Source organism: Muscardinus avellanarius (assembly GCF_963383645.1).
Source record: "Muscardinus avellanarius genome assembly, chromosome: 12".
Classification (NCBI taxonomy): Eukaryota; Metazoa; Chordata; class Mammalia; order Rodentia; family Gliridae; genus Muscardinus; species Muscardinus avellanarius.
This window is the reverse complement of record NC_137798.1, coordinates 4,847,163-4,874,887: the sequence shown is the minus strand read 5'-3', so window position 1 is coordinate 4,874,887 and position 27,725 is coordinate 4,847,163. Positions and strand designations below refer to the sequence as shown.

General features: G+C 47.5%; 2 protein-coding genes across 2 annotated transcripts; one reads left to right on the top strand and one right to left on the bottom strand.

Moving 5' to 3' along the window:
- Window positions 1-1,213: 1,213 nt before the first annotated feature.
- On the bottom strand, window positions 1,214-8,759 carry RPUSD2 (RNA pseudouridine synthase domain containing 2; the record flags this gene model as incomplete). The annotated part of the gene is made up of 3 exons (XM_080707948.1): window positions 1,214-1,948; window positions 5,257-5,553; window positions 8,133-8,759. 3 exons carry the CDS (start codon window positions 8,757-8,759, stop codon window positions 1,214-1,216), a joined length of 1,659 nt encoding a protein of 552 aa, XP_080564074.1.
- A 5,610-nt stretch (window positions 8,760-14,369) lies between these two features.
- CCDC32 (coiled-coil domain containing 32) lies at window positions 14,370-22,539 on the top strand (the record flags this gene model as incomplete). The annotated part of the gene is made up of 3 exons (XM_080707693.1): window positions 14,370-14,622; window positions 20,067-20,223; window positions 22,392-22,539. The coding sequence occupies exons 1-3, from the start codon at window positions 14,379-14,381 to the stop codon at window positions 22,537-22,539; spliced, it is 549 nt and encodes a 182-aa protein (XP_080563819.1). The 5' UTR covers window positions 14,370-14,378.
- Between the last annotated feature and the right edge of the window lie 5,186 nt (window positions 22,540-27,725).

The following is a 27,725-nucleotide window of genomic DNA, read 5'->3' as shown; positions in this document are numbered from 1 at the left end:
AACATTTTACCTCTGAGCTATGTCACCAGCCCTATTTTTTATTTATTTATTTATTTTTGCAGGTATGGGGGTGGAACCCAGGGGCATTCAACCTCCGAACTGCACCCGCAAGTCCTATTTTTTATTCTTTATTTTGAAACCAGGTCTCACTGAGTTGCAGAGGGCCTCACTAAGTGGCTGAGGCTGTCCACAAACTGCGATCCTCCAGTCTCAACCTCCTGAATGCTGGGATTACAAGCATGCGCCACCACGCCTGGCTAGTCTATTTTTATAGGCACATGCCTATAATCCCAGTATTTGGGAGGCTGAGACAGGAGGACACAGGTTCAAAGCCAGATTCCACAACTTAGTGAAGCCCTCAGCAACTCAGACCTTGTTTCAAAAAAAAAAAAAAATATATATATATATATATATATGTATAGGGCTGGGGAGCAAGGCATGGTGGCACATGCTTGTAATGCCAGTACTTGCAAGGCTGAGACAGGGTGATCACACTTCAAGGACAGTTTGAGCTACTTAGTGAGGCCCTGTGCAACTAAGTAGCTGAGGCTGTCTGTGAACTGCAGTCTTCCTGTCTCAGCCTCCTAAATTCTGGAATTAGAAGCATGTGCCACCACGCCCGGCTACCCTATTTCAAAATTAAGAATAAAAATTTCAGGGCTGAGGGTGTACCTCAAAGGTAGAATGCCCCTGTGTTTAACCCCCAGTTCTGGAAAAAAAATGTTTATGGTTGTACAACACTGTGAATTTTTATTTATTTTTATTTTTTTATTTTTTTGGTGGTATTGGGGATAGAACCCTTCTACTTCCGGGCTACACTCCCAGACCTATTTATATATTTTTTATTTGGAAACAGGGTCTCTTAAGCCAGCGCGGCTGGCTTGAAACCTGCGTGATCTTCCTGTCTCCGCCTCCCAAGCCGGGGGGATTACAAGTGTGCGCCACCACACCCGGCTTTGTAAATTTTATCTTGATTTAAGAAAATAATTAAAAGAAATGAAACCTTATAAAAGGTGTTAGAAAAGAAATATATTTACAAACCAAAAACTTCCCAGACTGTAGCCAGAGGGAAAAGCAAAGAGGTATCAAGTGTGATCCCTTTGGAGCCCAATCTTACTCTTGTAGAAACCCTGAGTAACAGCCCATGGGCTCTGCCCCTGTCCCATGGTTGCCCATCCCAACTCAAGAAACAATTCTTTCACTGGTCAGATCCTCAGTCTTTTTGCCAGTCATCCTGTGCCCAGGCTGGCATGGGTGAAACATATTCAAAGTCTGGCCCTTTATAACGGAGGGCATGCAGGAACATCACAAGGTCCTGGGGCAAGGGATCCTGGCGCACCAGCCGGCACTCTGCACAGAGTGGATCCGTCTCTTGACTCCTAGTGTCTGTTTCAGCTGCCTTCCCTGATGCCAAGGCCACTGCGTCCAGACGCAGAGGGGCTGCCTCAACTACTCCACTCCCCTTCTGGGAAGCTGTAGCCAACTCTTCCAAGCTGTCCTTGGCCACCTCTGAGGCGGGGGCTGCAGAACCTGTGAGTCCTGAGGACACGTCGCCCTCACAGAGGTCCAGCATATCCAGGCTCTGTTTGGCTTGGTGCTCTGCCACGAGGTCCCGAAGCAGTTCCTCATCTGTCTTAGGAATATGGCCACCTCGGCCTCGAGAAGGACCCCAGGCCACTGAATTATAGATGGGGTCATTGAGAATGGGGTGGCCCAGGAACTGGAGGTGGACTCGGATCTGGTGTGTACGGCCTGTGAGTGGCCGGCACTGTACCACACTGGAATGGCCATTGTAGCTCAGTCTCTGGAACACAGTCTCACAGGGCTTGCCCTGGGGATCTACACGGCAGACCCCTACCTTGTAAGACACTACTAAGATGGGTTCCTTGCAGGTCACCTCCTCAGCCGGGAACTCCCCTTCCACTCGGCACACGTACTCCTTCTCCAGCTATACAGGAGGGAAGAGGCAGAAGTCAGCACAAATTCCAAACCCTCTGTGCAGTGACAGGAATGCATCAGCATCACAGAAGAGCTTCACGTTTTAAAATTGCATTAATGGCCGGGTGTGTCGGCGCACGCTTGTAATCCCCGCACTTGGGAGGCGGAGACAGGAGGATCGTGCAGGTTCGAAGCCAGCCTCGCTGGTTTAAGAGACCCTGTTTCCAAATTAAAAAATATATAAAATAGGTCTGGGAGTGTAGCCCAGAAATAGAAGGGTTTCCAGGAACTCCAGTACCATAAAAAAAAAAAAAAAAATGCCGTAATGAGACAGGTGTGGTGGCACATGCTTGCAATCCCGGTACTTGGGAGGCTGAGACATAAGGATCACAGGTTCGAGGGCAGTCTCAGCAAGTAGTGAGACTCTCAACAACCTAGTAAGACCCAGTTTCAAAATAAAAATAAAAAAGCCGGACGTGGTGGTGCATGCTTGTATTACCAGCACTTGGGAGGCTGAGACAGGAGGATCATAGGTTTGAAGCCAGTCTCAGCTGCTTAGTGAGCCTCTCAGCAACTTAGTGAGACCCTGTTTCCAAATAAAATATAGGTCTCAGAGTGTAGCCCGGAGATGAAGGCCCCTAGGTTTCATCCTCAGTACCACACACACATACAATAAATAAATAAAATAGAGATGGGAGTGCAGATCAGAAGTAGAATGCGCTGGGCATAGTGCTAATAGCAGCATTTTGGAGGCTGAGACAGGAGGATCATGGTTCTCGGACTGTCTCAGCTACGTAGTGAGGCCCTCTGCAACTCAGTGAGACCTTGTCTTATAATAAAAGAATTAAAAAAAAAAAATAGGGCTGGGGGTATAGCTCAGAGATAAAATGCCCCTGGGTTCAATCCTCAGAACCAATAAATAAAACACATTAATGCATCTAGATAATGTGAGATTAGCAGGGCGTAGTGGTGTATGCTTGTAATCCCAGCATTTGGAGACCAGAGGATCGCAGTTTGTGGACAGCCTCAGCTACTTAGCAATGCCCTTCACAACTCAGTGAGACCCTGTTTTAAAAAATAAAAAGATTAAAAAGTAGGACTGGAGGTGTAGCTCAGAGGTAGACTGCCCCTGGGTTCCATCACTAGTATTGAAAAAAAAAAAAAAAAAAAAGCCTGATGTGGAGGCACATGCTTGTAATCCTAGTACTTGGGAGGCTAAGACTGCATGTTTGGGGCCAGCCTCAGCTTCTTTTAGTGAGGCTCTCAGGAACTTAGTGAGATCCTGTTTCCAAATAAAATATGAAATAGGTCTGGGAGTATAGCCTGGAGGTCTCAGCCTCCCAAGTACTGGTTACAGGCATGTGCCACCACTCCTGGCTTTATTTTTTGTTTTGAAACAATATTTCACTAAGTTCCTGAAAGCTTCACTAAGTTGCTGAGGCTAGCTAGCTTCAAACCTACAATCCTGTCTCAGTCTCCCAAGTACTGTGATTATAGGTGTGTACCACCATGCCCAGTTACCCCTAAAATTTAAAACCTTCCCTAGTCTGTCAGTACTTTAAAACTTCAAAATAGCAAACTATCCAGAAAAGCAAGGGAGGCCGGGCATGGTGGCCCACACTTGAAATCCCAGCATTCGGGATGTGGAGACTGGAGAAGCGTGATTCACGGACAGCCTCAGCTACTTATTGAGACCCTTTACAACTCATTGAGACCCTGTTTCAAAAAAATATGAAGACTAAAAAAAATAGGCCCGGGGTGGAGCTCAGAGGTAGAATGCCCCTGGGTTCCATCCACAGTATCGCAAAAAGAAAAAAAAAGCAAGGCAGGTGAGGTGGCGCATGCCGGTAACCCCAGTACTTGGGAGGCTGAGATGGGAGAACTGCAGCTTCAAGGACAGTCTCAGCAAGGCGTGAGACTCTCCTCACCCTAGAAAAATGCTGTTACAAAAAGTAAAATAGGGCTGTAAGTGTAACTCTGAGGTAGAATGTCCCTGGGTTCAATCTCAGATACCTCCCCCTCAAAAAAAGAAAAAGAAAAAATGGCACTGCAGTGTGCCATTTCTTTTTTCTTTTCCCTTTTTTTTTTTTGTGGTATTGGGGATTGAACCCAGGGGCATCCTCTCTTTGGGCTACACTCCCAGCCCTATATTTCATTCTTTATTTTGAAACGGTCTAAGTTGCAGAGGGCCTCGCTAAGTAGCCAAGGCTGTCCGTGAACCTGCAATACTCTTGTCTCAGCCTCCCAGGTACTGGGATTACAAGCATGCACCACGGCACTTGGTTAGCGTGTGCCATTTATAAAAATCTTTTATTTACTTATTTTGGTATTGATGCTTGAACTCAAGAGACTTTCTATCTCCAAGAAACAACCCAGCCTGATTTTATTTCTTACTTGGAAACAAGGTCTCAGTAGGTTGCTGAGAGCCTCAATAAATTGGCTTTTTCTTTTTGGTAGTACTGGGGATGGAACCCAGGGGCATTGTACTTCTGAGCTACACCCCCAGCCCTATTTTTTTTTTTTTTTTTTTTTTTTTTTTTGCAGGTCTGGGGATTAAACCCAGGGGCATTTGACCTCTGAGCTACACCCCCTGCCCTATTTTTTTTTTTTTAATTCTTTATTTTGAAACAGGGTCTCACTGAGTTGCAAAGGGCCCCAGCCCTAGTTTTTAAGTCTTTTTTTTTCTTTTTTTTTTTTGAAACAGTGTTTCACTGACGCTGAAGGGCCTTGCTAAGTGACTGAAGCTGTCTGCAAATCCTGATCCTCTGTCCTCCACCTCCAGAATGCTGGGATTACAAGCGAATGCTGGATTACAAGTGTGCACCACCGGCTCTAGTTCTGGCTTTGTGCAGTACTGGGGATGGAACCCAGGGGCATTCTACCTCTGAACTACACCCCTGGCCTATTTTTTTTAATTCTTTGTTTTGAAACTGGGACTCACTGAATTGCAAACGGCCTCACTAAGTAGCTGAGGGTATCTTTAACCTGCAATCCTCTGGTCTCAGCCTCCCAAATGCTAGGATTACAAGCGTGCGCCACCACGCCCAACTTTTCCAGTTCTGGCTTTGAACCTGCAATCCTCCTGTCTCAGCCTCCCAAGTACTGGGATTACAAATGTGGGCTGCCATGCCCAGCTTTCTAAAGATCTTTTGAAACATATATGATATTTGGTACTTTGGTTGTTGATTTTCAAGCAGGAAGCTTGGCCAGAAAAGCATCAAGTCCCATTTCAGATTGAGAACTCTGTGACACCTTTCTGACACAGAGATCATTCGTGAGCCCAGGAAGTGGCCTCCAGGAGACAAAGGCCTGGCTCACCTGCCGGTCCCGAACCTGCTCGTGAATTCTCTCAGAGACCGCCGCTGTTTTGGCGAACATGAGCACTCCTGAGGTAAGGCGGTCCAGCCGATGCAGTGGGTGGAGCTCCTTCAGCTGGTGCTCCTTGCCCAGGATGAAGATGACCGTGTTGTGTCGGAAGCGGCCACAGGGGTGGACAGGAATGGAGGAAGGCTTGTCTACAACCACCACATCTTCATTCTCTGCTATCAAGCGAACGGGTTCTGCTGTGACTGGGGGCTCATGCCTGTGCACTGTGTTCCGCAAGAAATCATTGTCCTGTCAAAACATAGGTTAACCGGTCGAGCAGCCTGGTGAGTCAGACTCACTCGGCTTGCCCTCGTATTGCTATGAAATGGTCACAATGAATCCTTAAGCAGAAACAGCAGTGTAGAGTGTGATCTCATTAAAAATACGAGCTTGGAGCCGAGCACGGTGATGCACACTTGTAATCCCAGCCTTTGGGAGGCTGAGACAGGAGGACTGTGGTTCAAGGACAGCCTCAGCTACTACTTAGTGAGGCCCTTTGCAACTCAGCGAGATAGAGATAGAACCTAGGAGCCTTCTACCTCCAGGCTACACCCTCAGACCTACTTTTTATTCTTTATTTTGAAACAGGGTCTCACTAAGTTGCAGAGCGCCTCACTAAATATCTGAGGCTGGCTAAGAACCTGCAATCCTCCTGTCTCAGCCTCCCAAATAATGGGATTACGGGCATGTGCCACCATTCATGGCTACAATAATTTTTGTATGTGTATGCTACTGGGAATGGAACCCAGGGGCCTTCTACCTCCAGGCTACACTCTCAGACCTACCTTATATTTTTATTTGGAAACAGGGTCTAAGTTGCTGAGAGCCTCACTAAGTAGCTGAGGCTGGCTTTGAACCTGTGTGAACCTTCTGTCTCAGACTCCCAAGTACTGGGATTACAAACGTGTGTCACCATGCCTGGCTCAATGAAGTTAATTTTAATTTTTTTTTTTTTTTTTTTTTTTGCCAGGTGTGTTGGCACGTGCTTGTAATCCCTGCGCTTGGGAGGCGGAGACGGGAGGATCGCACAGACTTGAAGCCAGCTTTTCTGGCTAGGAGACCCTATTTCCAAATAAAAGTATAAAATAGGTCTGGGAGTGTAGCCCAGAGGTAGAAGGGTTTCCAGGAACCCCAGTACCACCAAGAAAAAAAATTTTTTTCTTTTAATGGTAGTGAGGATTGAACCCAAAGACATTCTACCTTGGAACTATACCCCCAATCTTTTTTTTAATTTTGAAACAGGGTCTCACTAAATTACTACCCACTGGCCTCAAATCTGTGATCCAGTCTTAGCCTCTCAAGTGCTGGGATTACAGGCATAGGCCACCATGGTGGCTCAAATTTTTAAATGAAGAACCTGTATGAATCATCACTTTTCATAACCTTGAACAAAGAACATCAAGTCCATAGATCTGGGCTCTATGTCTGGATTTGTCGCAGACTCACTGCACGTTCTTGGGGAAGTCATTATCTCTGGGCCTCTGTTACCTTATCTGTAAAATATGAGATTATATCAGTACTGTGTTTCTCAAAATTGGGATGAGAGGAAGTTCCTGAAGTTTGAAACTGTCTTGTCTCTTCTCATAACCAAGATAAACTAGTGTTACTCTTGGATATGACTTATTTTTTGTATTGGGGATGGAACCCAAGGGCATCTTAGGTACACCCCCAGCCCTATTTTATTTTATTTTATTTATTTATTTATTTTTTTTGTGGTACTGGGGTTCCTGGAAGCCCTTCTATCTCCGGGCTACACTCCCAGACCTATTTTTACATTTTTATTTGGAAACAGGGTCTCCTAAGCCAGCGCACGCGGCTAGCTTCGAACCAGCGCGATCCTCCTGTCTCTGCCTCCCAAGCGCGGGGATTACAAGCGTGCGCCACCACACCCGGCTATTCTTTTATTTTGAAACAGGGTCTCACTAAATTGGGAAAGGCCTAAATTGCTGAGGCTGGCCTCCAACTACAATCCCATCTCAGCCTCCCACATACTGGGATTACAAGTGTGCACCATGACACCGGGCTGATGTGACAGAATATTAAAGAATGGGTCAAAGCACTTAGCTGGACAATTCTAGTTCCTGTCGCTGACATCTCACAATTCTATCAGGCTATATGCTAAATAGTTTAAGAAGTAGGTATATAAACAAAGTGGCTTTGGAAGTGGCACTATTGCATTACCTGTTCCACCAGTTTTCTCAAGTAAAATGCAGTGGCAACCTACTCCTTAAGGTTATCACTAGAACTAAACGTTAAAGTACATACAATATTTTACTTCGCCTGGCATGCTGGCACACGCGTGTAATCCCAGCATTTGGGAGGCAGAGATAGGAGGATGGCGGTTCAGGGCCAGCCTCAGCTACTTAGGCCCTCTGCAATTCAGTGAGACCCTATTTCAAAAAAAAAGAAAAAAAAATAGGGCTGCGGGTGTAGCTCAGAGATAGAATGCTCCTGGGTTCCATCACCAATATCGAAAAAAAATTACTTTGTGTACAACACGCAGTAAGGAGATATAAGCAATAGCTTCTATTATTACAAGCTCTACAATGCAGGATAGGTAGGCAGTGCCATATATAAAAGGAACTATGATAATTTCAACTTATGCCCCTTGGAAACCGGGAAGCCCCTCTGATGAGGACAGGCTGACATATGAAGCACTGAGAGCCTGTCCACTTCTGGCTAGATGTCCAAGCAAAAACAAGAACGCTTCCGAATTACCATAATTGTACTCCAGCATCTATGCACTACTAAGTCTGAAAACAAGACAAAAAAATAAAACCCTGCATCCTTTCCTTGCCCGCTTGTGGCCAGCCCCATTAGGACTCCACCTTGAGAACGACGCTGAGGTCTTGTACGGGCTCCTCGTTGAGGCGCAGGCGGCCAGCCCGGGCTGCGGCTTCGTAGTAGGCGAGAGGCTGGGCTCGGAACTCGGTGCTGAAGACGTGCAGCAAGCTGCGGCCCACCCAGCGGCCTTTGCAGTAAGTCTGGAAGTCAAAGTAATAAGGCCGCACCTTGCGCAGGCCGCCCTCGAAGTAGTAGCTGGTCTCTGCAAAGTGCTCGTCGCCGAAGCTGACCCCAGTCCGCCGCTTCTTCGGGGGCGGCACGACGCGCTCCCTGGTGGCGCCCCGCCGCTTCTTCTGCTTGCCGGGGTCCAGGGCTGGGGCTGACGCCTGCTTCCTTCCTCCTGAGACCTGCTCCCCGCTCCCAGGGGCCGGCCCCACGCCCCGGCCCGCCAGCTCAGGGAGCCCTGGCGGCGGATCGGCTGGCACGTCGCTACCAGCGTCTCCATTTTGCTGAGCAGGAGGACTCCGTTCGCCTGCGACTTCGGCTCGGGTCGACAGTGTTCCCGCCATGGGGCCCCTACAGCTACCCCCAGTCCTGGCAAATCTGGGCGGCCGGAGGTCGACGCGCTGCCGCGCGAGAACCGCTAGCCACCTGCAGCCGCCCGGGCGCATAGCCGCGCGGCCGCCGCTCCGCGTCGCGACGTGATGGCGTCACTCGGCACCAGCCAATCGGCGAGGCCCTGGCGAGGCGGGCTCTGCGAGTGAGCGAGGGAGCCGGGGAGTGGGGTCGGAGGAGCTGAGCGGCGCGTCGAGGGCCTGCGACGTCTCCCCGAAGGTGCCCTAAGTCGTCCCACCAGGGAAGTCGGATGACACATTATAAAGGAAGTATTTGGGATTGCCCTGTGTGAAAGCCATGGTAGAAGTTGATCTGTATATTCCACGGGTTCGAGAAATGCTTGGCAGGAGCTTTAATGAAAAGAACCACAACAAAACCTAACCAGAATGAAGATTGCTACTTTGTGGACATACTAGAAGCCACGTACTGTATGCCTTTTTGTTGTTGTAGTGGTGATGGTACAGGGACATTTTTACCTGTGAGCTACACTCCCACCCCTTTACCTTTTTTATTTTGAAAAAGAGTCCCCGGGCGTGGTGGCACACGCTTGTAATCCCAGCGCTTGGGAGGCTGAGACAGGAGGATCGCACAGGTTCGAAGCCAGCCTCAGCTACTGAGCGAGGCTCTCAGCAACTCAGTGAGACCCTGTTTCCAAGTAAATCTAAAATAGGTCTGGCAGGATAGCCTAGAGATAGAAGGCCCCTGGGTTCCACCCCCAGTACCACAAAGAAGAAGGAGAAGGAAGGAAGGAAGGAAGGAAGGAAGAGGGTCTCAGCTAAATTTCTGCAACTAGGGTAACCTGCGGTCCTCTCTCTTCAGCCATCTGTATACTGTGATTACAGTATACATGTATACTTTTGTGTATATGTGTGGCATTAGGGATTGGACCCAGAGGCATTCTACCTTAGAGCCACATCCCTAGTTCATGTTTGTTTGTTTGTTTGTTTGTTTTGCGGTGCTGGGGATGGAAGCCAGGGGCATTCTTCCTCCAAGCGACACCCCCAGCCCTATTTTTTATTCCTTATTTATTTTGCAGTACTGGGGGTTGAACGCAGGGGCATTCTACCCCAGCCCTACTTTTCAAAATTCTTTATTTTGAAACAGGCTCTCACTAAGTTGCAGAAGGCCTCACTAAGTAGCTGAGGGTGACCTTGAACGCAGATCCTTCTGTTTCAGCCTCCCAAATACTGGGATTACAAGCATTTGCCACCACACCCGGCCTTTATTCTTTGTTATTTATTTATTTATTTATTTATTTTGGTGGTACTGGGGGTGGAACCCAGAGGCTACCTCTGGGCTATACTCCCAGACCTTTTTTATATTTTATTTGGAAACAGGGTCTCACTAAATTGCTGAAAGCCTCACTAAGTAGCTGAAGCTGGCTTTGAACCCCGTGCGATCCTCCTGTCTCAGCCTCCCAAGCGCGGGGATTACAATCGTGCCCCACCACGCCCGGCTTTATTCTTTATTTTGAAACAGAGGCTCACTGAGTTGCAGAGGGCCTCACTAAGTAGCTGAGGCTGGTCATGAACCTGTATCACCCTGTCTCAGCCTTCCAAATGCTGGGATTACAAGCTTATGCCACCACACCAGCTTTTTGTTGTTGTTGTTGTTGTTTTGTTTTGTTTTAAATAGGGTCTCACTAGATTGCTGAGGAAATCACTAAATTGCTGAGGCTGGCCACAAACCTGTATCCTCTTGTCTCAGACTCCCAAGTACTGGAATTATATGCATGTGCCACCATGACTGGCTTTAATATTCATACACACACACACACACACACACACACACACACACACACACCATATATACATACAGAGGGAAAGATATAGTTATTAATCTCATTGCAGCAAAGCAGAGTCTGAGATAGAAGGCTGCTGAATGCCCTCACATAGATCCCAGGGTAAAGCAGTCTTTGTGAAGGAGGAGATCACACTTGCTTTTGGTTTTAGCTTTCCAAGCCAAGATCTCTTAGGTTTGTTCATACACACATGAATCAGAGAGGATCTGGGTAAAGTGGTAAGGTGCCAATTTGTTTATTAACAACTGTGAATCTAGCCCGGTATGGTGGTGTATGCCTGTAACCCTAGTACTTGGGATGCTGAGACAAGGATCACAGGTTCGAGGACAGTCTCAGCAAGTAATGAGACTTTTCATCAACCTAGTGAGACCCTGTTTCAATATGGAAATTAAAAAAAAAATTAGAGCCAGGGATGGGGGTGCATGCTTGTAATCCCTGCACTTGGGAGGCTGAGACAGGAGGATCATGCAGGTTCGAAGCCAGCCTCAGCTACTTAGCGAGATCCTGTTGGTAAATAAAGTATAAAATAGGTCTGGGAGTACAGCCCGGAGGTAGAAAGCCCCTGGGTTCTGCCCCCAGTAGCACCAAAAAATAAAGATTAAAAAATAGGGCTGAGGGTGTAGTTCGTGGGCAGGGTGTAGTTCATACCCCTGGGTTCCATTCCCAATGCTAAAATAAAAATAAAATAAAAAGTGTTTCTGACCCTCTCTTTTATGTACTCTCTCCAATTTGTCGTATCCACTATAATTCTTCGTTGTTAACAGCCTCCATGGTGAACCCCTTCCTACAAGCTGTAAGGACCTCTGGAACCCATATCAACTCTTGAATTCAGACTTACCACAATACCTAGAACACAAAAGGAGCTGGGCATGGGTCGGCTGTGATAGGAAAGAAGCCATTTATGTGCTCTCTCTTGGGCAGCATATAGTGAAGAAGACAAACACCCGGCCGGAGACTGGCCCGGGAGTGAACTTGCTCCGGGGACCAAGAAAAGTCAAAGGTCTGGAAGGCTTCCCTATCAGAGCAGGCGTCGGCGAGGTCCTGGAGCCCCCAGATCCTACAGAAATCAGCCCCACTCCACCCAGGGCGCCGGCACCTGACTCCTCCGTTTCCCGGCAACCATCGTCCCACCCACTGCTTTCCTCGCGGGGCACCTTGCGGCCCACGAAGTCCCTCGACCAATCGAATCACAGAACGTCGCCGGGTCGGGCCGTGACTGGAGGACTCCTGGGTTCCGTCACTTGGAGGCTCCGCCCCCCGTGTCTTCCGGGCTGTCGGCACAAACCCCGGCTGAGCGTTTGCGGGCTCCTGGGCCGGCGATTGCGGTAGGTGGGGAGGGGCGGAGGGGCGCGTCGTTCAGTACCCCAACTCTGGCCTGACCCCAGAGTGCCAGAATGCCACAGGCGGTACCAAGGACCTGATCCATGTCCCCATCCAGTCCTTGAGGCCCGAGAGACTGAGGCCTGGATCTGGACTCAGGGTCTGCTGCGCGGTTCTGAGCCTCCGGGGAGGGGGCTCCAGTGAGAGCAGAGTTTTGGGTTGAGTGTGTTCCGACGACTTTGGGTGGGTGGGTGGGGGGTTCACCATTTCACCCTTGTGAAATGATCTGTGACATATCTGTCTCTTTTACCTTGGGCCTTTGCGCTGGCTGGGCTCTGTTGCCTGGAAGTTTTCAGACCTTGAGCTGATTTAAGAAACCCCCCACATGCTCCCCCCCTTTAAGTGCTGGAGCTTGAACCCAGGGCTTTGCACGTGATAGGCAAGCGCTCTACCACTGAGCTACACTCTTGTCTTTTTTATTTATTTTATTTTATTTATTTATTTATTGGTGGTACTGGGGATGGAACCCAGGGGCCCTCTACTCTTGAGGTACACTCCCAGACCTATTTTATATTTTATTTGGAAACAGGGTCTCTTAAGCCAGCTGAGGCTGGCTTCGAACCTGCCCGACCCTCCTGTCTCAGCCTCCCAAGCGCAGAGATTACAAACGTGGGCCACCACGCCCGGCTAGTCTTTTTTTTTTTGAGACAGAACCTCACCAAGTTGCCCAGGCTGGCTTTGAACTTGCCATCCTCCTACCCCAGCCTCCCGAGTAGCTAGGAATCACCGGTGGGCACCTGGCTCTAAGACTCTGATTAAAGAAGCTGTCGACCTATCCTATGAACCTAGATGACCATGAATGCCCCTACATTCTGTGCATGGCCTTTCCTACCTGTCCTTGCTTGGGTTTCTGAAGTATTATTTCCCATATAGGCAGAATATTGGGTACTGGATAAAAATAAGGATTTGGGGGCAGTTTAAGTCTAGTTTGCAGTCAGTGATTCATCATCTATCAGTAATGTGCCCTAGAGCAAGCTACCTTTCTGAGCGAGCATCAGTGTTTTCATTGGGAATGATGAACATGCCTTCCAGTGTTTCTTTGTGTGTATGGGGAATATTGGGGATGGAACCCAGGAGCATTCCACTTCCCAGATACAGCTCCAGCCCTATTTTTATTTTTTATTTTTTTGTGGTTCTGGGATGGAACCCAGGGACATTCTACCTCCGAGCTACACCCCCAGCCCTATTTTTTATTTTGAAACAGGATCTCACTAAGTTGCAGAAGGCCTAAGTAGCTGAGGCTGTCCACGAACCTGGATCCTGCTGTCTCAGCCTCCCAGATGCTGGGATTACAAGCCTGCACCTCCACACACGGCTTATTCTTTATTTTGAAACAGGGTCTGAGTTGTGGAGGGCCTCACTAAATAGCCAAGACTGACCGCAAATTCAGATTCTCCTGTTTCAGCTTCCCAAGTACTAGAGTACAAGTGTGTACCACCACACCTGCTCACAGTGTCTTTTTTTGTCTACGCTTGTACAAATTCCACTTTCAAAGACAAATCCCGTTATGACAACAACTTAAATGCAGAGCCAGAAAAGGACCTCAGTTATCCTTTTGTCATCTTTCTATATAATATGAATCTGATGGAAGACCTTTTTTTTTTGGTGGTGGTACTGGAGGTGGAACCCAGAGGCTTTCTACCTCCGGGCTATACTCACAGACCTTTTTTATGTTTTATTTGGAAACAGGGTCTCACTAAGTTGCTGAGAGCCTCACTAAGTAGCTGAGGCTGGCTTTGAACCAGTGTGATCCTCCTGTTCCAGCCTCCCAAGCTAGGGGATTACAAGCGTGCGCCACCACGCCTGGCTCTTTTTCTTTTTTTGAAACAGGGTCTCACTAAGTTGCTGATACTGGCCTGAAACCTGTAATCCTCCTGTCTTGACCTTCCAGGTACTGGAAGTATAGGTGTGTGCCACCACACTCAGCTGATGGGAGACATTTTAAATTTTTGTTAAAATGGAATTCTTAAAGCCTGGCGTGGTGGCGCACACTTGTAATCCCCGCACTTGGGAGGCTGAGACAGGAGGATCGCACAGGTTCGAAGCCAGCCTCACCTACTGAGTGAGGCTGTCAGCAACTTAGTGAGACCCCGTTTCCAAATAAAGTATTAATAGGTCTGAGAGTATAGCCCAGAGGTAGAAAAGCCCCTGGGTTCCACCCCCAGTACCACACACACACACACACACACACACAATGAAATTCTTGTATTCCCTTTCTTTTTTTGGCGGTATGGAACCCAGGGCATTCTACCTTCAAGCTATATCCCCAGCCCTATTGTTTTATTCTTTATTTGGAAATGTGGTCTCACTAAGTAGCTGAGGCTGGCTGCGAACCCAGATCTTCCTGTCTCAGCCTACTGAATGCTGGGATTACAAGTGTGTGCCACCACGCCCGACTCTGTTACCTTTTTTTAATAGGTAAATAAATATACGAGCACCACACACTTAGACTATGTCCTTACTCTTTTGAACTTGTTTCCAGCTCAGATTCCACATGAAAATGTTTGAGAGTGTTGACTCTGCAGCCACAAGGTCTGGCAGGGATCTCTGGGCGGAAATCTGTTCCTGTCTGCCAAATCCTGACCAAGAAGATGTCGCCAACAATGCCTTCTCGGACTCTTTTGTGGATTCTTACTCTGCCCCGGAAGGCCAGAGGGAGGCAGCTGACTCAGCCGTCCAGCCAGTTATAAAGCCCTGGGCTCCTCTGCAGGACTCAGAAGTGTATTTGGCATCTCTAGGTAAAGTTGATCTTTTTTGCTCTTAAAAAACAAAATCTGGGCCGGGCGTGGTGGCGCATGCTTGTAATCCCTGCGCTTGGGAGGCAGAGACAGGAGGATCGCGCAGGTTCGAAGCCAGCCGCGCACACTGGTTTAGGAGACCCTGTTTCCAAAAAATGTAAAAATAGGTCTGGGAGTGTAGCCCGGAGGTAGAAGGGCTTCCAGAAACCCCAGTACCACCAAAAACAAAAAAAAACAACAACAACAAAAAACACAAAAGCTGGTGGTTTTAGGGAGGCATATTGAAGATACTGAAGTTCTGTTACATCAAACTTGGTTTCTTTTTTTTTATTATTTTTTATTTTTATTATTTTTTAATTTTTTATTTATTTTATTATTATTATTATTTTTTTTTTTTTTTTTTGGTGGTACTGGGGTTCCTGGAAGCCCTTCTACCTTCGGGCTACACTCTCAGACCTATTTTATATTTTTGAAACAGGGTCTCTTACGCCAGCGCGGCCGGCTTCGAACCTGCGCGATCCTCCTGTCTCCGCCTCCCAAGCGCGGGGATTACAAGCGTGCGCCACCACGCCCGGCCTTATTTTTTTATTATGTTTTATTTTGTCACATGTATCAGATCTCATTCTAGAGGGTATTTCGGATTTATAATTGGGCAGAGTACCCCTCTTTTCTTGTACTTCCCATCAAACAGCTTTTGTCTTGCTAGGCGTGGTGGCGCACACTTGTAATCCCCGCACTTGGGAGGCTGAGACAGGAGGATCGCGCAGGTTCGAAGCCAGCGCAGCTAGTTAGTGAGGCTCTCAGCAACTTAGTGAGACCCTGTTTACAAATAAAGTATGAAGTAGGTCTGGAAGTGTAGCCCGGAGGTAGAAAGGCCCTGGGTTCCACCCCAAGTACCACACACACATAAAAGAAAAAAAAAAAAACAGCTTTTTTTCACCTCCTGCTTCTATAACTAATATAAATTTTTTTTCTTGGCATACAATAGAACCTTCTTGCCTACTCTTGGTGGCTTATACATTCAGATAACTCAAAAGTGTTAAACTTCATGCCATTCTGATGAAAAGCTCATGGCCTCAGAGAGCTCTACGTGGGGATTTCTTTTTTGTTTGTTTGTTTTTTGCGGGTCTGGGGATGGAACCCAGGGGCATTTGACCTCCGAACTACACCTCCTGCCCCATTTTTTATTCTTTATTTTGAAACAGGGTCTCACTAAGTTGCGGAGGGCCTCACTAAGTAGCTGAGGCTGTCTGCAAACCAAGGTCCTCTTGTCTCACCCTCCCAAATACTGGGATTACAAGCGTGTGCCACTGTGCCCAGCTTCATTCTGCTGTTTCTTACTCTTTTTTTTTTTTTTTTGGCATGGGTGATTGAACCCAGCGGCATTCTACCTCTGAGCTACACTCCTAGCCTTTGTTTTTTTTTTTTTTCCAGCATTGGCGATGGAACACAGGGGCATTCTACCTCTGAGCTATACTTCCAGCCCAGCCCTATTTTTATTCTTTTGTTTATTCTTTTTTTTTTTTTTCTGTATTGGGGATGGAACCCAGGGGCATCCTACCTCCAAGCTAAACCCCCAGCCCTATTTTTATTTTATTTTTTATTTGGAAACAGGGTCTCACTGAGTTGCAAAGAGCCTCACTAAGTAGCTGAGGCTGTCTGTGAACTGCGATCCTTCATTCTCAGCCTCCTGAATGCTGGGATTACAAGCGTGCGGCACCACGCCTGGCTTTATCCTTTTTTCTTCTTCAAATTATTTATTTTGCGGTACTGGAGATGGGACCGAGGGGCATTCTACCTACAAGCTACACCCCCAGCCCTATTTTTTATTCTTTTTTATATTATTCTTTTTTTATTTTTTGGTGGTACTGGGGATGGAACCCTTCTGCTTCCGGGCTAAACTCCCAAACCTATTTTTATATTTTATTTGTAAACAGGGTATCTTAAGCCAGCGAGACTGGCTTCGAACCTACAAGGTCCTCCTGTGTCCGCCTCCCAAGTGCGGGGATTACAAGTGTGCTCCACCACACCCAGCTGGTACCATGTAATATTTTGATATGTGTACACATTGTGAGATATTGAATTGAAATGAGGGTAAACATATCTGTTTCCTCAAACATTTATCATTTCTTTATGGTGAACTTTAAAATTTCTTCTTGTGCTTTCCTTTTATTGTTGAACATCAGTGGGGCCCATCCTTGTGTTAAAAGATGAAATCTGAAAATAATTTTTTTGTGTGTGGTACTGGGGGTGGAACCCAGGGGCTTTTCTACCTCCGGGCTATACTCCCAGACCTATTTTATACTTTATTTGGAAACAGGGTCTCACTAAGTTGCTGAGAGCCTCTCTAAGTAGCTGAGGCTGGCTTCGAACCTGTGCGATCCTCCTGTCTCAGCCTCCTAAACGCTGGGATTAGAAGTGTAAAGCGTACGCCAAGCTAGGTGTGGTGGTGCACGCTTGTAATCCCCACGCTTGGGAGGCAGAGACAGGAGGATCGCGCAGGTTTGAAGCCAGTCGCGCGCACTGGCTTAGGAGACCCTATTTCCAAATAAAAAATGTAAAAAGTAGGTCTGGGAGTGTAGCCTGGAGGTAGAAGGGCTTCCAGGAACCCCAGTACCACCCCTCCCCCCCAAAAAAAAGAAGCGTACGCCACCATGCCTGGCTTGAAAATAATTATTTGAGGAAAGAAAGGTAATTCAGGAAGAAGGAACCTTTTTTCTTTTTGGTACTAGGGATTAAACCTAAGAGCATTCTACCACCAAGTTACACCCCTGGCCCTATTTTATTATTTATTTTGAAACAGGATCTCACTAAATTTCAGAGGGCCTCACTAAGTAGCTGAGGCTGACTGTGAACCTGGATCCTCCTGTCTCAGCCTCCCAGGTACTGGGATTACAAATGTGCACCACCATGCCCTGCAGATGTGATCATTTTGATTGGTGAAGACTGGTTTGGTAAGTTAAAACTCTGCTGAATCGTTTGAGAAACTAGCTGGTAATTAACATTTCCCTCTCTGGAGAAAATATGAGCCGTCTTTATCGCCTAGGGAAGGGCCTGGGTGGCAGTGGCAGGCAGGTTTGGAGTCTGTAACAGGACCTACCTCTGCCTGCACCGTTGAAGTCATTCCTGATCAAGACCTCAGCAATGTCCGAGGGGAAGACCTCCTGTAGCCCAGGAGAAGACCTTTCACCATGACAAGCAAGGACAAAAGAAAAATAACAGTATTGTGTATCATCAAGTGTCTAGTTTCAAGCTGGGTGTGGTGGTGCATGCCTGTAATCCCAGTGTGTGGGAGGCTGAGATAGGAGGATCACAGGTTTGAGAACAGCCTCAACAAGTAGTAAGACCCTGTTTTGAAATAAAGAGCCGGGCTTGGTGGCGCACGCTTGTAATCCCGCGCTTGGGAGGCTGAGACAGGAGGATCACGCAGGTTCGAAGCCAGCCTCAGCTACTTAGTGAGGCTCTCAGCAACTTAGTGAGACCCTGTTTCCAAATAAAATAGAAAATAGGTCTGGGAGTGTAGCCCGGAAGTAGAAGGACTTCCAGGAGCCCCAGTACCACACACACACAAAAGACTATGTTATAGTTGAAGCCAAAAGGTAAATGGTGATGTCCTTTCTTGTATTCTTCAAAAGGAGAAATCTGTTCAATAATTGTACTTAAATGCAAAGAAGAGTAATTAAGCGTCTATCATCAGGAAGCCATATGGACCGCTCTCAGAGGATTACAAGACGTTTGTTTTTATTAGGCCCCAACATCTAGACCATAAATTGAGCAAGTTTTAAAAATGTTGGGAGATTCTTTTCCTTAATCAAGAATTTAATCACAGCGATCTAAAGGTCTCTTATCACTGAGTTCTCATCAAGTCGATTTCAGTGTCTAATGAACCATGGGTCTCGTCGTTTTCTCTAATTCTTTCTCATGAGGCTTGGAAACCACTTCATGTCTCTACAACAAGAAGAAAAGCCATTTGCTCCTCGGAGACGTTATTTGCAAGGAGTTGAAAAAGAGAGGATAGTGTACACATGTCAGGCCGGGAAAACAAGCGTTCCTTAGAGAGAAACCTGCTGGGCTTCTGCGATTTCAAAGAAAACATGCTATTGACTTATTTATGAGAACCCATGGCGTTTCCCTTTTCTGGGGTTAAACATATTTGATATAGTACAGGATAAGGATACTGTGAAGGAAAAACGGTCTTTTTTTTTTTTTTTTTTTTTGCGGTGCTGGGGATGGAACCCAGGGGCATTCTACCTTCAAGCTACACCCCCAGTTTGAAATAGGGTCTCATGGAGTTGCAAAGGGCTTCACTAAGTAGCTGAGGCTGTCACTGAACTTTGATCCTCCGGTCTCAGCCTCTCAAATGCTGGGATTACAATCACGCCTGGCTCAAAAGAGAGAGTCCCTTTTAATAAGTACTTTTAAAATGTGGATGTAAGCCGGGCGTGGTGGGACACGCTTGTAATCCCCGTGCTTGGGAGGCTGAGACAGGAGGATCACGCGGGTTCGAAGCCAGCCTCAGCTGGCTTAAGAGACCCTGTTTCCAAATAAAATATAAAATAGGTCTGGGAGTATAGCCCGGAGGTAGAAGGCCCCTGGGTTCCATCCCCAGTACCACCAAAATAAAATAAAATAAAATAAAATAAAATGTGGATGTACTCCTCAGTGAGTTGGTAAACTGGCATTTTGCATTTAATTTTTAATTTTTAATTTTTGGTACTGGGGATTGAACTCAGAGGCATTCTACTGTTAAGCTACACCTTTAGCCCTATTTTTATTATTTATTTATTTATTTATTTATTTATTGTGGTACTGGGGGATGGAACCCAGAGGCTTTCTACCTCCGGGCTATACTCCCAGACCTATTTTCTATTTTATTTGAAAACAGAGTCTCACTAAGTTGCTGAGAGCCTCACTAAGTAGCTGAGGCTGGCTTCGAACCTGCGATCCTCCTGTCTCAGCCTCCCAAGCTCTGGGATTACAAGCGTGCACCACCACGCCTGGCTCTTTATTTTTATTTTGAAACAGATCTTACTAGGTTGATGTGAGTCTCACTACATGCTGAGACTGTCCTTGAACCTGTGATCCTCCTGTCTCAGCCTCCCAAGTACTGAGATTACAAACTTGTGCTACCACATCTGGCACATTTTGCATTTTAGATTCAGTTAAAATTTCATTTCAAAGCCGGGCGTGGTGGCGCAGGCTTATAATCCCAGTATTTGGGAGGCTGAGACAGGAGGATCGCGGTTCGTGGACAGCGTCAGCTACTTAGTGAGGCCTCTGCAACTCAGTGAGATCCTGTTTCAAAATAAAGGATAAAAAATAGGGCAGGGGGGATAGCTCGGAGGTCAAATGCCCCTGGGTTCCATCCCCAGACCCGCAAAATAAAAAAAAAAAATTTCATTTCATACTCACTTGCCTTGCTTTTCTATTTCTTTTCTCTATAGAGAAGAAACTGAGGAGAATCAAAGGCTTAAATGAAGAAGTGACTTCCAAGGACATGCTTCGAACCCTGGCGCAGGCCAAGAAGGAATGCTGGGATCGTTTCCTCCAGGAGAAGTTAGCATCAGAGTTCTTTGTGGACGGACTTGATTCTGATGAGAGGTAATTGATTTCTAATCTAGTTCCAGTCTATTTTGGTGAGCCATTTCTTTTCTTTTTTCTTTTTTCTTTCTTTCTTTTTTATTTTTAGGTCTGGGGATGGAACCCAGAGACATTTGACCTTTGAGCTACATCCCCTGCCCAACTTTTTATTCTTTATTTTGAAACCAGGTCTCACTGAGTTGCAGAGGGCCTCACTAAGTAGCTGAGGCTGTCCGCGAACCGCGATCCTCTGGTCTCAGCCTCCCGAATGCTGGGATGACAAGCGCGCGCCACCACGCCCAGCTTCTTGTTGAGCCATTTCTTTTTCTCTAAAGAATTCAGGGATGGTGACATCTGAGTCCTGATGTTAGTTGATATCAACATCAGCTCTTTTGAGTGGACTCAGGCTTTGTAAGTTTGCTGTTTGATCTTAGCCCATCAGTAGATTTCTGTGAATGGGTATTTTTGCCAAAGGGCAAATATTTCAGCTACACATTGGTCACAGATTTAAATAGAGTTTAGATGAACCATTATCTTCTTCTTTTTTTTTTTTTAGTGGTAGGGTTGAACCCAGGGGCATTCTATCTCCAAACCACAACACCCAGAGCCCTATTTTGTTTTTTATTTTCAAACAGTGTCTCACTAAGTTGTAGAGGGCCCCACTAAGCTCCTGAGGCTGGCCTCACTCAAACCTGTGATCCTCCTGTCTCAGCCTTCCAAGTACTAGGATTACAAGCGTGTGCCACCACACCCAGGCCCAGCCCTATTATTGTTTTAAATTTTTTAAAAATCTGCAGTTAGAGCAGGGCGTGGTGGCGCACGCTTGTAATCACAGCATTCGGGAGGTGAGACAGGAGGATCACCGTTCTTGGACAGCCTTATTTACTTGGTGAGGCCCTTTGCAACTCAGTGAGACCCTGTTTCAAAATAAAGAATAAAAAAATAGGAGCCAGGCGTGGTGGCGCACGCTTGTAATCCCCGCGCTTGGGAGGCGGAGACAGGAGGATTGCGCAGGTTCGAAGCTAGCCACGCCATCTTAAGAGACCCTGTTTCCAAATAAAAATATAAAAAGTAGGTCTGGGAGTGTAGCCTGGAGGTAGAAGGGCTCCCAGGAACCCCAGTACCACACACAAAAAAATAGGGCTGGGGGTGTCGCTTGGAGGTAGAATGCCCCCTGGATTCTATCCCCAGTACCGAAGGAAAATTTAAAAAAAGCAAGGGGGGGGGGATCTGCAGTTATTCTCTGTGCTATTAAAGAACATAGAACAGCCAGGCATGGTAGTGCACACCTGTAATCCCAGTACTTGGGAGGTTGAGATAGGAGGATTACAAGATTGAGGACAGCCTCAGCAAGAAGTGAGACTCTCATCAACCTAGTGAGACCCTGTTTCAAAATAAAAATAAAGTCGAAATAGGGCTGGTTGTCTAGCTCAGAGGTAGAATGCCCCTGGATTCAATCCCTTGTCTGCCTGTCTCTCTCTTTCTCTCCACGCCTAGAATGAGGTTTACATTTTTTCTAGTCTAATAGCTGTCTGGAAGGTGGAGGGCCCTGGGTACTGAAGGAATGTGTGTGTATGGGGGGTGTGAATCTGACAATCACATTTCTTCCCTCCCTACTTAGACAAACAAAAAGAGCCCTCTGGCACCGTGGTGCCCAGATGTTTTTATCTTGGGAACTCACTGCGGGATGGAGTCAACAGATAACTCCCTCTCCAGGGCCCCCCAGGTTGCACTTCCTACAAATATACCCTGTATGCATAACCAAGCCTCAGATGCCTCAGGTATGAGAGGCTTAAAGATTCTCAGGTTTCTGCCTTGCAAATAATTTGATATTTATTTGAGTGTTTCCTCCCCTTGACAATTTCTCTCCTCTTCAGTTTTGAGGGGAAAAAGATAGGACGGAGGCAGGAGCTCTTCAGCTATTCTCGCCGAGCCTTCAGCGGCTCTGCCTTTGAAGGGGGCCTGGTGCTGCGTAGCCAAAGTGCCCACTAGGGGGTAAATTATGCCGCAGAGCTGCCAGGATGCACAGCTGTCAGAGTAGCGCTGTTCTCCCCACGTTAGCGGAGAAAAACAATTGTAGGAAGAAATTGGTGGTGGGCGGGAAGGCAGTATTTGGTAAGTGAGCTGATCATTAAGTAATTAATCAGCAAGCTCTGACACAGACCCCCTTCTCTTCTGCTCTTTTGTAGCACCTTGGAGCATTTCAAGAGGTGGCTCCAGCCAGATAAAGTAGCCATCAGCGCGGAGGAGGTCCAGTATCTGATCCCGCCAGAGTCACAAGTTGAGAAGCCCGCGCCTGGAGACCGTGGCGAGCAGCCAGCAGCAGCGGAACAGTGAATTAGGGCGCTCGCGGGCTGAGCAGCTGCCTCGGGTCCAGAGGGGCAGCAGAGAGCTCAGGGCGGCCGCGGGGAGCGAGCCGGGGAGGGTAGAAGCCCAGACCTCCACGCCGCGGAGCAGACGGCTGCGGGCCCCTGCGGACCTGGCCGGTGTGTGCGGCCGTCCTGGATGGAGCGCCCGACCCAGTGCGTGCTGGATCAGATTCGGCCTTTCGCTCTGTCTCCCACTGACAGCTCTGTGGCTGCACGTTAGCAGTGTGCGGGGGACCTAGTGAAGGAACAAGTGCGAAAGTCCTTGGGGTCCCGGATGACCTTGGACACAGTGCTTAAGTTAAGTGAGCCATGTTTTTTCTTGCCTCTCTGGGTATTGTCATCTGTGTCCAAGCCCTCCCCTGGCAAGTCAGCAGGGTGAGTGGGGCCAGGCCACGTGGGGCTTCCCCGGCAAGTCCACAGGAAATGGGGGTCCCCTGGGGAAAGAGTCTGGGCTCTTCCTCTCTGTTTTGTTCCGCGGAGAAAATGGGCAAAAGAAGTGTGAAAATGTGGGTGTTTATATCTGTGTCTAGAGAGTCTTTATTTCATGCGTAGCTTCCCCGCGAGCTTCCCCCTGTACCAGTTTCCAAATTAGACAGAAGTATAGTTTAGTGTTTGACACTATTTCTGGAGAGTTCCGACCTTGTTCCTGGTGGCAGCTTTCCTGGCCAAGCCTACACTTTCTTCCTTGTTTATCGTGTTCTTGTTCATATAAACATACAAGGTCTGTGTCGTCCATACAGAACCTTTCTCATCAGCATCCCCCTTGTGGTACTGCCGCTGGATTTCTCCCGGGGGTGCAGCGGGCAGCGGGCAGCAAAAGCAGAACAACGCCCCTGCAGGGCGCTGCTGACCTTTGCCAGCCTCCTCCTTTTTAGGTTTTGGTACTGAGAATTGAACCCAGAAGCATCCTGCCTCTGAACGACACTCCCAATCCTCCCTTAAAATGTTTGTTTTGAACCAGAGTCTTGTTAAGTCACCGAGGCTGTCCTCAAACCTACAATCGTCCCATCTCAGCCTCCCAGGTACTGGGATCACAGGTGCGCACCACCCGGCCTGGCTCATGCCCTCCAACAGTCCAGAGCTTGGTGTCCTGAGGCTGTGACACCTGGAGCTTCTTCCTGGGTAATAGTTTCCAAATCCCTAAGTATGGCCGGGCGTGGTGGGCACGCTTGTAATTCCAGCATTCAGGAGGCTGAGACTGGAGGATTGTTCGTGGACAGCCTCAGTTACTTAGTGAGGCCCTCTGCAACTTAGTGAGACCCTGTTTCAAAAAAAGGATAAAAAATAGGGCAGTGGGTGTAGCTCGGAGGTTGAATGCCCCTGGGTTCCATCCCCAGGCCTGCAAAAAAAAAAAAAAAAAAAAAAACAAAAACAAAATAAAAAACAAAGAACAATTGCTTTTTTTTTTTTTTTTTTTTTTTTTTTTGGTACTGCTGGGAACAGAACCCAGGGGCTTTCTATCTCCGGGCTACACTCTCAGACCTATTTTATATTTTATTTGGAAACAAGGTCTCCCTACGTTGCCGAGGGCCTCCCTCACTACGTAGCTGAGGCTGGCTGTGAACCTGCGCGATCCTCCTGTCTCCGTCTCCCAAGAACTGGGATTACAAGGGTGCGCCACCACGCCCGGGACATTTGCTCATTTCTAAATCAAGTATTTGCCTTCCTGAAGGGACAGGAGCCAACTAGTGATGTCACATACTTTCTTAATGACATTTTTATTATAATTTTCAGTTAAAGACTAAGATTTTTTCTTTACTTTGTACAATAAACATTTTTTTCCCTAACAATTTAAAGGGGGAAAAAAAGCAATGAGAGTCCCACTCTCCTGAGGAGCATCTGGTCCTAGAGTGTCGGGTGAATGATTCTGTACTAGAAAATAGTGTTTCTGAGCTGGGCGTGGTGGCGCACACTTGTAATCCCAGCATTTGGGAGGCTGAGACCAGAGGATCGAGGTTCATGGACAGCCTCAGCTACTTAGGCCCTCCGGAACTTAGTGAGACTCTGTTTCAAAATAAAGAATAAGGGCTGGGCGTGGTGGCGCACGCTTGTAATCCCAGCATATGGGAGGCGGAGACAGGAGGATCGCGCAGGTTCGAAGCCAGCCGCGTTGGCTTAAGAGACCCTGTTTCCAAATAAAAATATAAAATAGGTCTGGGAGTGTAGCCCGGAGGTAGAAGGGCTTTCAGGAACCCCAGTACCACCAAAAAAAAAAAAAAGAAAAAGAAAAAATTGGGCAGGAAGTGTAGCTCAGAGGTCAAATGCCTCTGGGTTCCATCCCCAGACCCACAAAACAAAACAAAACAAAAATAGTGTTTCTGTAATTCAGACAAAAATCTTGCCTTTTCCCTACCTTCCATTTCTACCTCAGAAAAAGACATTTTAGTATAAGAAGATGGGGTGTAAATTTAGCGGGAATCCCCATGGAGGTATGAGAGAAAGTCCCCAGATCTCCAACCACCTTCTGAATGAACTTTAAGAAAGCAAGCCTCCACAAAAAGGATCCCAGTGAGTTGTAACTATAGTGACAGGTTTTTTTTGTTGTTGTTGTTATTGTTTTTTGGTGCTGAGGATGGAACCCAGGGGCATTCTACCTCCAAGCTACACCCCCAGTCCAAGCTACACCCCCAGTCCTATATCTTAATCTTTATTTTGAAACAGGGTCTCACTAAGTAGCTGAGGCTGGCTGCAAACCTGCGATCCTCCTGAATCAGCCTCCCATGTACTGGGATTACAAGTGTGCACCACTGTGCTGGCCCAAGTTACAGTTTTTCTTTTTCTTTTTTTTTTCTTTTCTCTTTTTCTTTTTTATTTATTTATTTATTTATTTATTTATTTATTTATTTATTTATTTATTTTGTGATACTAGGGATGGAACCCAGGGGCAGGCTACTTCCAAGCTATCTATATCACCAGCCCTATTTTATACTTATTTTGAAACAAGGTCTTTTAGGTTGATGAGAATCTCACTGCAGTTCTCTCCAGAAGGAGCAGATGGAGCGCTGCTACCCTCAAACGTGCGGTCCTCCTCGCAGCCTCCCAAGTCCTGGGATTTCAGTAGGCATGCACCGCCACGCCCGGCTTTAGAGTTGCTTTAGAGGTTACAACTGGAGTGATGGCTTTAAATAACATGAAAACCAGCCGGGCGTGGTGGCGCGTGCCTGTAATCCCAGGATTTAGGAGGCTGAGACAGGAGGATCTCAGGTTTGAGGACAGCCTCAGCCACATAGCATGACCCTAAGCAACTTAGCAAGACCCTGTTTCAAAATAAAAAATACAAAGCCGGGCGTGGTGGCGCACGCTTGTAATTCCTGCGCTTGGGAGGCTGAGACAGGAGGATCGCGCAGGTTCGAAGCCAGCCTCAGCTACTTAGTGAGGCTCTCGGCAACTTAGTGAGACCCTGTTTCCAAATAAAATATAAAATAGGTCTGGGAGTATAGCCCGGAGGTAGAAAGCCTCTGGGTTCCACCCCCAGTACCACCAAAAAAAATAAATAAATAAAAAATAATAAAAAACACAGAAGGCCTGGAGGTATAGCTTAGAGATAGAACACCCCTGGGGTTCACTCCCCAGTGCTGCAATAAACAAGGTAAAAAAGGTGAAAACTCATTAAGGAAAAATTTGCTATTAGCTTAGAAAACTCCCTTTTTGAGATAAATTTGATGGGTGCATAGAACTGTACATTATGGTGAGATTCAAAGCAGTCTAAACACACAGACACAGGTCCCTTGGTGTATCTCCTCCCTACACCCAGCCTGCTCCTCCTCCCTCCTTCCTCAGACATGTCCAAAGCTAACATCAATAGAGATTTGTCTCAGGCTACCGAAGTGGCACTGAATTTGAAACCCAGAGTCTTGGGTACTATCTGTGTCTTATGGCTTACTCTGTGGTCATAAATAAGTCAAATGACCTTTGCGTGTTCCAGTTCCTTGTCAGTAATTGGACTAACCATAGGAAAACTAGTATTGGCCCCAAACGGTGACCTGTTTCCTTTGTTCTTTAAACTCCAAGCAACTCCAGTGAGGACTCCTTCAAACCAGTGCAGTTGATGAGCAGTTATCTCCCACGACGACTTTCTTCCTTGTGCTCTTAGTGAAGCAGACAGGAGCGATACTTAACGCTAAACCACAGCGCCAGCGAAGGGGAGTTGTCGACAAGCAGAGCAGTGATGACTTGATGTACCCGGGGAGGTGGGGTTGGACCCGGGGTAAGCTAAGTGACAGCCACAGTCCTTTCCAGCACACGCCGTCACCGCCCAGAGCTCGGCAGGGCAGTGAAGGAATGGCGTGGGCTGGCAGCCAGAGCCTCCTCTCCAGAAATAGGCCTGGCCGTAGGCGCAGCAAGGAAACCCGTCCCACCAGGCAGGCCGGCCGCGGGGCGACTGCAGGAAGAGGCCCTGGAGCCCCTCCCCGGCCCTGTCTCGCTGTGGGTCCCCGCAGGCCAACAACAGCCCCAGCTACATGAAGCAGCCAATATTTTCTTAAAAATTCTAAACAGTTCCAACCCGCTTTGGCCCTATTTCAGTTACAAGATTCAGGCGGACGCTGCGGTAGCAGTGGTAGGTTTGAGGGGGGCTATTTACTTAAGCTCAGAAGAGGGTGATTTAAGGCACAGATTCATTCATCCAACCACAGTGCTGAGCTGCTCACACGCTCCGGCGCTGTGCACGGCAGCAAGGCCCGAGCCCGGGTGCTGGCTCACGCTGGCATCCCTGCACCGGAGGGGCGAGACCGGAGGATCGCAGGTTTGAGAACAGCCTCGGCAACTTAGCAAGGCCCTCTGTAACTTAGCCAGACCCTGTTTCAAAATTAAAAAACTAAAACATAGGGCTGGGGGTTTAGCTCAGAGGAAGAATGCCCCTGAGTGCAACCTCCAGTACCATAATAAATATTAAATAAAAATAAAAATAAGAAAAACTAAAAACCAAACCCTGCCACCCCACATAGAACAATAGAGAGGCAGATGGGGCCTGCCTGGTGACAGTGAGGGCAGGATACCCACACATGCTTTGACAGCACCCGGGACGGAGATAAGAGGCCAGGCCTGTGGGCTGGGAGAGAGGAGGTATTAAGAAGCCAAGGGCAGGGCCGGGCATGGTGGGCGGCCTTGTAATCCCAGCATTCGGGAGGCTGAGACCGAAGGATCGCAGGATCG